The sequence below is a fragment of the Elephantulus edwardii genome, unplaced genomic scaffold (assembly GCF_000299155.1).
Source record: "Elephantulus edwardii isolate Elephantulus edwardi_28Jun2011 unplaced genomic scaffold, EleEdw1.0 scaffold00184, whole genome shotgun sequence".
Lineage (NCBI taxonomy): Eukaryota > Metazoa > Chordata > Mammalia > Macroscelidea > Macroscelididae > Elephantulus > Elephantulus edwardii.
The window spans coordinates 4,513,928-4,526,998 of record NW_006399934.1 but is presented as its reverse complement, the minus strand read 5'-3'; the positions used below and the strand labels follow the sequence as shown (position 1 = coordinate 4,526,998).

Here is a 13,071-nt window from a genome sequence, read left to right as displayed (position 1 = left end):
TTCCTTGCTAAAAAAAGAGGGGGGTAAAATAACAGAAATAAAATAGTCAACTAACCTGTTGCCATAAAGTCATTTATCTGACTCATAATGACTGAGTACAGAGTACAGCTATCTTCATAGGCTCTCAAGGATGCAAGTCTTTATGGAAGCAGACTGTTACATCTTTCTCCCATGGAGCAGCTGCGGAGATCTAACCCTTCCTTAACAGCAGAGTGCTTAGTGTACCACCAGGGTTCCTTGTCTTTATACCAAAAACTGAAAAAATTGAAAAACAATGGCTAAGAGTTGATTCCATTCATAGTGACCCCATCTCATTACCATTGCTACTGAGTCAATGACTTCATAAAATATTATAGAAGGGACAGCGCAGTAGAGGAAGGCCCCGATGAGATGGCTAACTCAGTAACTGCGGTGACGGGGGTAGGTGTGTGGTGGGAGTCAGTGAGAATGGTTCATGACAGAGCAGGATTCAGAGCCATTATACACTTCAGAGCTATTATACAGTCGCAGGCGACTCCATGACACATAAGAACTAGAACTTTCTACATTAAAGCACCAATTCAGTCACGATTTCTCATGCATGATTATCTTTGAACTACACCCCCACATTCTCGGGTTTTCATTTGCATGTAAGAGATATTATCACTCTTCCTATTTCTTTCTTCCAAATCTTTTGGGAACTTCCCACTTCAGGCCAATCTCAGCATAGAGGAGCGCTTCCTCCTGCTGGGCTTCTCCGACTGGCCAACCCTGCAGCCCATCCTCTTCGTCCTCGTCCTTCTCTGCTACCTGCTCACCCTGGCGGGCAACTCGGCGCTGGTGCTGCTGGCAGTGCGCGACCCGCGCCTGCACACGCCCATGTACTACTTTCTCTGCCACCTGGCCCTGGTGGACGCGGGCTTCACCAGCAGCGTGGTGCCGCCCCTGCTGGCTAACCTACGCGGCCATGCGCGCTGCTTCCCGCGCTCCGGCTGCCTGACGCAGCTGTTCGCGTCGCTGGCGCTGGGCTCGGCCGAGTGCGTGCTGCTGGCCGTCATGGCCCTGGACCGCGCGGCCGCCGTGTGCCGCCCGCTGCGCTACACCGGGCTCGCCTCGCAGCGCCTGTGCCGCTCGCTGGCCGGCGCCTCCTGGCTGGGCGGCCTTACCAACTCCGCCGCGCAGACCACGCTGCTGGCAGCCCGGCCGCTGTGCGCGCCCCTCCGGCTCGACCACTTCATCTGCGAGCTGCCCGCGCTGCTCAAGCTGGCCTGCCGCGTGGACGGGGACAACACCGAGCGCCAGATGTTCGCCGCCCGCGTGGTCATCCTGCTCGTGCCTTCCGCCATCATCCTGAGTTCTTACGGCGCAGTGGCGCGCGCTGTCTGGGGCATGCGCTCCAGCAGAGGCCGCAGGAAAGCGTTGGGCACCTGTGGGTCCCACCTGACTGCTGTCTGCCTGTTCTATGGCTCGGCCATCTACACCTACCTGCAGCCTACCCACAGTTACAGCCAAAGCCGGGGCAAATTCATCTCCCTCTTCTACACTGTGGTCACCCCAGCCCTCAACCCGCTCATCTACACCCTGAGGAATAAGGAGGTGAAGGGGGCCGCTAGGAGACTCCTGAGGCATGTGGGGAGAGGCCAAGTTGGACAGTAAGGGCATGGGAAGGGAGGATAGGGTCAGCCTAGGGGCTAAGAATGGAATCCCATGAGACAGTCAGTCAATGTATTTAACCTTCATTTCTGGGTGAGGATCAGCAACATTTGGCCTCAGGGAGTTCAAGGTTAATACCGGCGATCCCTTCCGCCCATTAGAAATGTTTAAATTCGTGATAGAAAAGTTCTGCTTCCTCTGTACATGAATTTCTACTTGTGGTGATTGACTTCATGTATTACAGAGTAGAACTGCTCCACAGGATTTCCTTGACTCTAATCTTGACAGAAAACACATGACCTGGACGTTCTTGTTAGGTTTGAGCCACCATTCTAAGATTATCAATTTCTCCTAAACTGAAGAAGGATGAGGACCACGCTACTAGAAAGACTTTCCCGGTATTTGGGGGATTTAGTAATGACCCATCAAGACTCCTAATGCAAATATGATGATGTGTATGCAACATAATGTTACCTTTAGCTTTCTACCAGCCTGATAGGAGAGGAAAGGTATATAAAATTGACAGAGTTTGTCTTTAAAGCAGGGGATTCTTGCAGGAGACCCCATCCAAGGAAACATTATTTCCTTTTCTGAAATCAGAACAATCGGAGACATAATGCCAATCTAACTAGGTGAACATGCTTTTAAGAAAGCACCAGACCTATAAATGTGATTAGGTGAAGTTGGGGAACCTTCCCTTAGGAAGTGGTTCTTGAGTTGGTTTTTAAGTAGAAATTAATAGTGGTGGGAAAGAAAGAGGGCAGGTTTTTTATTGTAAGAAGCACCAGCTTGCAAGTAACTGGTAGCATGACAATAGAGAGGAAGTGTAAGAGAAAGCAGAATATGAGAAGAAGAGGAGAAAAGAGGGAACTCACATTCCCAAGAAAAAAGTAAGGGCATAGTGGTGAAAGAAGCAGAGAAGAAAATGTTCTCTCAGTCAGAGTTTACACAGGGGACTGGCATCAACCCACAGGTCAAACCTAATCTTCACCCCAGCTGATAACGTAACCTAAAACAAATTTTTTAAAAAGACATAATAATCTAAGATGGCTGAGAGACTCATTCACAATCACTTGTATTTCAGAAAGTCCATTCCTATTTAAAGAGTAGGTGTCCCAGAGGAGGCCCCTTGATCTCTAGATTCTTATGGAAAAATAGCTCCCTGCTCACCAACATGCTAGAAAGAAGAAAAATGTAATTGAGTGTGGCCTATAGAGGGTTTGAAGAGGTACAATGCTAGGATTCATTCCATACCAAAAAGCAGGAAATAGAATAATTTTTTTAAAAATTTTTATGAGTTACATTATAATCATGTCAGAGTAATTAATTCACTTGAAAATAAATCTTCTCAGTAGTTCAACAAAGATAACTCTGGTTACTTAGTGGTAAAGAGTTGAACTGCCAACCCAAAGGCATATGGTTCATATCTACCACCTGTTCTGGGGAAGAAAGACAATCTCTTTCCATGTGATTTACAGCCTCTGAAAACCCACTGGAGTGTCAGCTATCAATTGGTTCTGATTTGACAGCATGTGGCAGTGATGACAACAATAACAGTTCAACAATTAATGGATGATATTTTAGATGAAGCGCTGAGATAAACATACATAGAAACACAGAAAATGGTAAAACCTGGACCCTATTAGAACTTACTGTGTTGTTGGATCAGAAGGAAATTGGGGATTTTCTGCACATCTGAGGAAAGTAAGAAAGAAATAGTAAATGGGTCCTGAATGTTGTCTCTAGAAAGCTTTGGTGATGTAGTTTCTATTCTTATTGACAATTTATATATAATCCAACTACTAAATCAATGGTATTATAATCAAAGAATCAGAGTTACCAAAGTCTTTACCTAATTGCTTGTCTGTCAGATACTCATAAATCTGAACATTCAGATTAAGACAGACTAGGAAGAAGGATTGGCCATCCACTTCTGAAATAGCAGGCCTCTGAAAACCCTATGTACAACAAAACAGACTAACAGGGAGGGCAACGAGGTAGAACTTTCAAGTATGGAAATACAAAGGAAGAGGAACAGTTGTAAGCAGACACTAGTGACTGGAACATGGAATGTGAGAACCATGAATGTAGGAAAATTAGAAATTGTTAAGAAAGAAATGAAACGCATAAATGTTGACATACCAGGTATTGGAGAGATGAGATGGACCAGCATGGGGCATTTTGAGTCAGATGATCATATGATATATAACTCCGGAGATGAAAAGACGAGGAAAAATGGAGTTGCTTTCATAGTTAAAAAAAGTAATTTCTAGATCCGTCTTGAAGTACAACATTGTGAGTGACAGGATAATATCCATACGCGTACAAGGAAGTCCAGTGAATACCACTATCATTCAGGTATATGCACCAACAACCAGAGCCAAAGAAGAAGAAATAGATGATTTCTACCAACTTTTACAGTCGGAAATCGATCGAACATGCAATCAAGATGCTTTAATAATAATGGGTGACTGGAATGCAAAAGTTGGGAACAGAGGAGAGGAATCAGTAGTTGGAAAACATGGACTTGGTGAGAGAAATGAGGCTGGAGAAAGAATGATTGAATTTTGCACAATCCATGACCTATTCATTCAAATACATTTTATAAGAAACACAAACACAGGTTATATACATGGATTTCACCTGATGGTATACATAGGAATCAGATCAATTATATCTGTGGGAAAAAACCACTGGAGAAGCTCAATATCAGCCGTGAAAACAAGGCCAGGAGCTCATTGTGAAAGAGACCACCAGCTACTCATATGCAAGTTCAAGCTGAAGCTGAGGAAAATTAAACTGAATCCACAGGAGCCAAAATATGACTTTGAGTTCATCCCACCTGAATTTCAGAACCATCTCAGGAACAGGTTTGAGGCCTTGAACACTAATGAGCAAAGACCTGATAAGTTGTGGGAGGATGTCAAATGTCTCATCCAGGAAGAGTGCAGACAGTCATTACAAAGACAGAAGAGGAAAAAAAGACCAAAATGGATGTCAGAAGAAACTCTGAAGTTTGCACTGGAACGTTGAGAAGCCAAAGCACAAGGAAGAATTCAAGATACTAAAGAGCTGAACAGAAGATTCCAAAGGGCAGCACGGGATGACAAAGCAAAATATTACAATGAAATGAGCAAGGAGCTAGAGTCAGAAAATCAAAAGGGCCGAACTCGCTCAGCATTTCTTAAGCTCAAGGAACTGAAGAACAAATGTAAACCTCGAGTTCCTATAATCAAGGATGCTTTAGGCAGAATATTAAATGATTCAGAAAGTAAGTATTAAAAGAACTTGGAAAGGATATACTGAGTCACTGTATCAAAAGGAACTGGCAGACACAGAAGAATTTAATGAAATAACATATGAGCAAGATCCTATGGTGATGAAGGAAGAAGTTCAAGCTGCTTTGAAGGAAATAGCAAAAAATAAGGCCCCAGGAATAGATGGTATACCAATTGACATATTTCCACTAACAGATGCTGCCCTGGACGTGCTCACCAAGTTGTGCCAAGAAATCCGGAGAACAACCACTTGGCCAAGTTGCTGGAAGAGATCTATATTTGTTCCCATTCCAAAGAAGGGTGACCCAAAAGAGTGTGGAAACTATAGAACGATATCATTGATTTCACATGCAAGCAAGATTCTACTGAAGATTATCCAAAAACGACTGGAACAGCGTATCAGCAGAGAACTGCCAGAAGTCCAGGCTGGTTTTAGAAGGGTTCGTGGTACTAGGGATATTGTAGCTGATGTTAGATGGATCTTAGCTAAAAGCAGGGGATACCAAAAGAATGTCTATCTGTGTTTCATTGATTATGCAAAGGCGCTTGACTGGGTGGATCATAACAAACTGTGGCTGATTCTCAGAAGAATGGGAATCCCAGAACACTTGATCATTCTAATGCAAAACCTATACTTGGACCAAGAGGCAGTCATCAAAACAGAGCAGGGAAACACTGCATGGTTCAAAATTGGGAACGGCATATGCCAAGGATGTGTCCTATCTCAATACCTTTTCAACCTGTATGCAGAACAAATTATCCGAGAGGCTGGGCTCTATGAGGAGAAGTGTGGTGTCAGGATTGGTGGAAGATCTATTAACAATCTGCATTATGAAGATGACACAACCCTACTTGCTGAAACTGAGGAGGACATGAAGTGCTTGCTGCAGAGGGAAGCTCAGTGTCAAGAAGACAAAGATTCTCACCACTGAACCAATTGGCAGCATCAGGATGGATGGTTAAGAGATTGAGATTGTTAACAACTTTAGTCTGCTTGGCTCCACGGTCAACACTCTTGGCACCAGTAGCCAGGAAATAAAAAAAAAATGTATTGCGATGGGAAAGTCTGCTGTTAGGGACCTCTCCAGGGTACTGAAGAACAGTGGTGTCACTCTGGAGACTAAGGTGCGTCTGATACAGGCTATGGTCTTTGCAATCACTTGTTATACATTAGAGAGTCGGAAAATGACTAAGGAGGATAGAAGGAGAATTGATGCCTTTGAGCTGTGGTGCTGGAGAAGATTATTGAATATACCATGGACTGTCAAGAAAACAAACAGATTCATCCTGGAGAGGGTTAAAGTGGGCTGCTCCTTGGAGGCAAGGATTCTGAGGCTTCATCTGACACACTTTGGACATGTTGTAAGGAGGGACAGGTCCTTGGAGAAGGACATCATGCTTGGGAGGGTGGAGGGATGGCACAAAAGGGGAAGACCCTCTATGAGGTGGATTGATTCAGTGACTGGGGTAATCAGGATGGGTGTGTTAGAGGTAGTGAGATTGGAACAAGATAGAGCAGGGTTTAGGACTGTTGTACATAGGGTCTCTATGAGTCGCAAATGACTCAATGGCACATAACAACAACAACCCCATCCAAAGCATGCTTTTTTATTTAGTTACTTCTCAGTAATTTTGGAAAATTAGCAAAGAAACAGTTTAGTGAGTAAAAGCCAAAAAGAAATTCCTCCTTTTGATCCTGAAATTACTACTTGGAATGGTTAGCCCCAAATGTGGTATTTTGTCAGGAGGAGAATACTGCTTTTTTTGATGTTACAATCTGCCATAGTCTTCTCATCTTCCAGTTTCTTTCCATTGCAAGTCACAGTCTGAGTCTTAAGGGTTACAACAGCCTTCTTCACTTCAATCACCTTTTCCCCTTTGGCCACTGAGCTGAACCAGCGCACCTGGAGGAGATGTCCTTGCCCTCTGTCACCTGACTATCGGCATTACGAATAGCTGGGCTTCCCACCTTGAGGGTGAGGTAGATGCTCTTCTCCTTGTCAATATCATACAATGAAAGCCTTTTCTCAAGCTTTAGGGTTTTGGAGCCCAGAAGGAGGGCCTGGTTCTGCATAGGAACCTTGATCTTGGACTGGATGTGTTCGTTGATCTTCTTTACTCTGTCATTGTGGTTGGCAATGAAGGTCAGTAATTTCGATTCCTCAGAATGTATGTTCATCTTGGGACATTGCTGAGATCAAGAAACAGTTACATAGAATGTCTGTCACCTTTACTACTCTCTGCTCCTCATCTGAATTTTCCCTTCTCCCCAACCCCTGAACCTGTCAGAATCTCCCACTCTATTCTAATCTGTGCCCTTCCCTTTCTTGGAACTTCTCTTATGACATTACCCTATTACTGTTAATAATAGAAACAAACAGTCTTATTCTCTGATATCCTTACCTAGATTTCATCCTAAAATCTAATTTAAAATCCCCAGCTTGTGGCACTAGGGTCAGGCTTATTGGAGATGTTGAGATTGGCACTCAGGGGATGATGATAAGGTTCAGAACCATTGTTCATAAGGTTGCTTTGAGCCATAGTTGACTCAATAACACATGACAAAAACAACAATAGCAATCCAGACCAAGCTTGTCAAGTGGCACAAAGTAAATCCAACTACCAGAGTTGCACTGATCTGAAATCAATTCCTAAAGAGAGTTTCTAGCTTCCCTGAATACTCAAAGGACTGCCTCCCTTGACTACTCTGGAAGAAACCCTGAATAAGACAATATTTGTACTGTTAGTATCCTTTATAATGTTCACTTTAAAGAATGTCAACTCACATTTAACAGTGACACTATGATCAGTGTTATTTGTTAACTTGTTTTCTGTGATGTTTTATTTTGTGTCTGCTTATATGGAAAATGACCTTTTGCTTTCTTCAGGGATGATACCCTTGATATCATCTCACAACTCATCTGGTCTTCTATCTTTGGTGTTCAACACCTAAAACCTATTTTTTTTTTTAAATAAAACAACCTATTCTTAAGATGATCTTGAAATCCAGATGGAATTTATTCAAGATCATATCTTGGTTTCTGTGGTCTTGTTTTAATTTTTTCTATGCAGCCCATCAAGTTAGATCTATGTGTAAAATCTTCATTAGTGTCTTTTAAAAAAGGTATATGCAACGAATAAGTCATTGTAAATACAAAATTCAGTGGTTCTATTTCCAGCCTCATTTTTATCACCAAGCTCATAATTTTCAACTACTATTTCTTCTTCACTGTTTCTCACTTTTGCATTCCAGTCACCAATTATCATTAACAAATCTTGATTGCATGTTCGGTCAGTTTTGGACTGGAAGATTTGGTGAAATTCTCAATTTCTTCCTCTTTAGCTCTAGATGTAGGAGAGTATACTTTAATAACAGTCATGTTAATGGCTCTTCCTTGTATGCATACGGATATTAACCTATCACTGAACACATTTTATTTCAGGAGAGAACTTGAAATTTACTTTTTTACTATGAATGCAACACTATTCTTTTGTTTTTCAGCTGCTTCATATGATTATTATACCATATGATTATCTGATTCAAAGCGGCCAAACCTGGTCCACTTCATCTCACTAATCATCTCACTAATGCCTAGTAAGTCAATATTCATGCGTTCCATTTCATTGTTAACAATTTCCAGTTTTCCAACATTCAAGCTACATACATTCCATGTTCCAATTATTAAATTATGTTTGTTACTGTTTTTCCTCATTTCAAATGACTTTCAATCTGGGCTCTACTACTACACAACTATAATTATTCTCTTTCTAGTGTTCATAGGGTATTCAAAGGCCAATTATTTAGAAAGTAAATGGCTCATCCTGCTTTCTAGTCTATCAGGGAGCTCCACCAAAACCTGTTCACCATGCATAACCCAAATGGCATTTGACACACCAGTGGCACAGATTTCAGTCTCACAGAAACCCCAAATTAGCTTAGTATAGCAAACAGGAAAAAGGAAAATAACAATGGATGTCAGAAGAAACTCTAAAGATTGCACGGAAGCATCAAGAAGCCAGAAGAAAAGGAAAACGTGAAAGTGAAAGGGCTGAATTCAAAGGACAGCGCAGGAGGACAAAGCAAAATATTATAATGGAATGTGCAGAGAGTAGAATTGTAGAATAAAAGAGAACTGATTCTGCATTTCTCAGGCTGAAAAGACTGAAAAACAAATTTAATCCTCATTTCACAATATTGAAAGATGCTATGGGCAGTATATTGAATGACATAGAAAACATCAAAAGACGATAGATTGAATACACAGAATCACTGTACTAGAAAGAACTGATTGACAGTGAAAAATTTTAGGGAGTACCATATGAACAGGAGCCAATGTTAATGAAGGAGTAAGTAGAAGCAGCGTTAAAAGCATTGGCCAAAAAAAAAAAAACAAACTTCAGGAATCGAGGGGGTACCAAATGACTTGTTCCAGTTAATAGATACAGCCTTAGATGGGCTCACCAGTCTATGCCAGGAAATTTGGAGGACAGTTGTCTGACCAACAGATTGGAAGAGGTCCATATTTGTTCCCATTCCCAAGAAAGGTGATCCAACTGAATGTGGAAAGTATTGAACAATATCATATGTAAGCAAAATACTGTTAAAAATAATTCAAAAATGGCTAGAACAGTACATAGTAGAGAACTGCCAGAAGTCCAAGGAAGATTTAGAAAAGGTTGTGGCACCAGGGATATCATTGCTGATGTCAGATGGCTCCTGGCTGAAAGTAAATACCAGAAGATCAGAAGAATGTCTGGTTTTGTTTTATTGACTATGCAAAGGCATTTGACTGTGCGGATTATAACAAGTTGTGGCTGACATTGAGAAAAATGGAAATACCAGAGCACTTAATTGTGCTTATGTGGAAACCCATAACTGGACCAGGAGGCTATTGTGCGAACAAAGCAAGGGAACACTGAATGGTTTAAAATTGAGAAGGGAGTGTGTCAGCATTGTATTCTTTCTCCATACTTATTCCATTTTTATACTGAGGAAATTGTCCAAGAATCTGGAATCTATAAAGAGGGGTGTGGCATCAGGATTGGAGGGAGACTCATCAATATTCTTCATTATGTGGATGAGACAACCTTGCTGAAAGTGAGGAAGACTTGAAGTACTTGTTGCAGAAGATCAAGGAATGCATCCATCAGTATGGATTGCATATCAATGTCAAGAAGACAAAGAATCTTAGCATTGGACTGATAAGCAGCATGATGATGGATGGAAAGGAGATTGAAACTGTCAAGAGTTAATTTGTTTGGATCCCAATTAACACCCTTGGGGGAAATCTCCAGTTAGGGACCTCTCCAAATTATTGAGTATTGAGGTCCTGCCCCGATATATCGAAACAGTCCCGCCTAGAGAAGGGAACAAGGATTAAATGAAGATGCAGAGAGACTATCTCTGATGACGAATAGCGACCTTTAATATTTTGGAAAAGGTTTATATAGGTCTTAGAAACATGCTTGCAGGGATAATCACAATATTTCTTATCTGTCCAAGATGTTGACTGATAGATCAAACATTCCCAGACCTCAACACAAAACAAGGATATCTTCTGGAATATCCTATAATGTGCTTTGAAGAACAAAAAGCAAAAAAGTATCACATTCCTTGAATTCTGAGACCTTTGGTCACTCCCTATTCATTAGCATTCTGCTTCCTTGGGTTGTTTACTGTCAAGCAGATGGTCAAGCCAAGATGGGTGGTCCTGCTGGTTTTACAATGCATTGCTTATCTTGCTTTGCAAGTTAGCCAGGTCTGACAATTGAGGAGTAATAATATCAGTTTTAGGACTAAGGTGTGTCTGATTCAGACCATGGTCTTTCCAATTACTTGCTATGCATCTGAGAGCTGGACAATAAATAAGGATGACAGAAAAATAATTGACGCATTTCAGCTGTGGTGTTGGAGAAGAACACTGAAGTCCCACGGATGGCCAAGAGAAAAAACAGGTATGTGTTAGAGAGGGTGCAGTCAAAGTGCTCTTTGAAGGCAAGAATGATGAAGCTTAGCCTCACATACTTTAGGCATGTTGCTAGGAGGGGCTATTCCTTGGAGAAGGACGTGATGCTCAGAAGGGTAGAGGGTCGATGAAGATCCTCAACCAAATGGTTTGACACAGTGACTGTTGGCATGGCCTCTTATGTGCCAGAAAGTGTGAGGATGGCACAGGATAGTGCAGGTTTTGGATCTGTTATTCATAGGGTTGCTCTGAGTAGTACTTGACTTGGTAGTACCTAACAACAATATATAGAACATGAATTTATTTGCAGAGGAGAAATTATATTACAGTGTTACTTCAATATCTAGAAAATGCTATGAGAACAGTTCACTCCTATGCCATCCCTTGACAGCCTAGAAAGATATCCCTCAAATTCCGTTAAAAAATATCTTCCAGACAGGCTGCTCTGAAAAGCCATCTTTGCATTGTGTCCATTGGCTCCTCGCCCCGCGGACTCCCGCAGCTTCCTCGCCAGGGTCCCAGATCTCCCACTGTCTTGGTATTTGCTGCATCGGATCACCTGCGGTGCCCATGCCCCACCATGTCAGACATGGCCATCAACACTAGCTCTGAGATCACCACCAAGGACTTGAAGGAGAAGAAAGAGGTGGTGGAGGAAGCGGAGAATGGAAGAGACAACCCACCTAACGGGAACGCTAACGAGGAGCATGGGGAAACAGGAAGCTGACTATGAGGTAGATAAAGAAGAGGAAGAAGGAGGAGGAGGAAGAAGGAGAAGAAGAAGGTGATGGTGAGAAAGAGGATCATAGTGAAGATGAAGCAGCAGAGACAGCTATGGGCAAATGGACAGCTGAAGATGATAAGGATGACAATGTTGACACCAAGAAGCAGAAGACCGATGAGGATGACTAGACAGCAAATTTGAGAAAAAAGAAAAAAAATTAAAGGCCACCATGACCTATTCACCCTCCACTTCCCATCTCAGAATCTCGGGCAGCGCACCATCACCTGCGGATGACATGCATTCACCACAACCCAACCAAAATCACAACATGCATTTGCAACAAACGGAGGAAAAAGAACCAAAACTTCCAAGGCCCTGCTTTTTTTCTTGAAAATACTTTAAAAATGAAAAATATGTATTTTTTATTTACATTTTATATTCTTGTACATATTGTTAGGGGTCAGCCATTTCAAATGATCTCGGGATGACCAAACCAACATTCAGAGGGTTCTCTGTCCTAATTCTGACTTTACTTGTGGTGTGGCAATGTTCATTATAATCTCAAAGGAGAAAAAAAAACTTATTAAAAAAAGCAAAAACAAGGACTAAAAAATACGATCTTATTCTGAGCATTCCAGTAACTTTTTGCATATGTACTTAGCTGTACTATAAGTAGTTGGTTTGTATGAGATGGTTAAAAAGGCCAAAGATAAAAGGTTTATTTTCATTTTTTTAATCTATGTTGTGTATATTTATATAATTTTTTAACCTGTTCGCACTATGTGTGAAACAATACTGTCCAACAATAAACTGGAATTTTATTTTACTGATTTGTTCTAACAAAAAAAACCCCAAAAACCAACCTTCCAAACCTAAGTGTCATTAATTCTGTTTGACATTCTTCACTGAAATAGCCTCTGAATTAAGCATTAGGGTTATCTATGATTCTACTCATAATGCATCTATTCTCATAAAAGGGAATAGATTATATCTTTACTGATTTTTTAAAAAATAAAATTTTTATTTTGTATTGGTTTACTTACCAAGTTCATACCAGATTTTCATACCAGATCGTCCCCATTTCCTCTATCCATCAAATTGTGCAACCCTCTGATTACCCACCTGCCCATCCTTACCCCTTTGATCCAACCCTCCCCACCTCCTGGATCCTCATACTCGTCTTACTAGTATTCTATTTCTACAATAATGGTATTATACACCATTTGTTCTTATGGGACTGAGATCGTTCATTTAGCATAATGCTATAGAGTCCCTCCCAAGTTACATGGTGATTTTCCAAATCATTGCTTGGATGATAAACTGGGTGGCTCCTTGGAGGCAAGGATTCTGAGGCTCCATATAACATACTTTGGATATGTTGTGAGGAGAGACCGGTCCTTGGAGAAGGACATCATGCTTGGTAGGGTGGAGGGACAGCACAGGAGAGGAAGGCCCTCTATGAGGTGGATTA

At 41.6% G+C, this 13,071-nt stretch overlaps 1 protein-coding gene and 1 pseudogene across 1 annotated transcript; both read left to right on the top strand.

Annotated features, from left to right (window-relative positions):
* Window positions 1–390: 390 nt before the first annotated feature.
* On the top strand, window positions 391–1,635 carry LOC102846040 (putative olfactory receptor 2I1-like). The gene is made up of 2 exons (XM_006896290.1): window positions 391–420; window positions 637–1,635. The coding sequence occupies exons 1-2, from the start codon at window positions 391–393 to the stop codon at window positions 1,633–1,635; spliced, it is 1,029 nt and encodes a 342-aa protein (XP_006896352.1).
* A 9,821-nt stretch (window positions 1,636–11,456) lies between these two features.
* On the top strand, window positions 11,457–11,788 carry LOC102846715 (annotated as a pseudogene).
* The last annotated feature ends 1,283 nt before the right edge of the window (window positions 11,789–13,071 follow it).

Excerpts from the sequence above, each read along its gene's own strand:
- LOC102846040 (XM_006896290.1), top strand. The coding sequence starts at position 391 with ATGGCTAACTCAGTAACTGCGGTGACGGGG. Across the intron at positions 421-636 it reads CAGTAACTGCGGTGACGGGG|ATATTATCACTCTTCCTATT; the intron begins GTAGGTGTGTGG and ends TGCATGTAAGAG.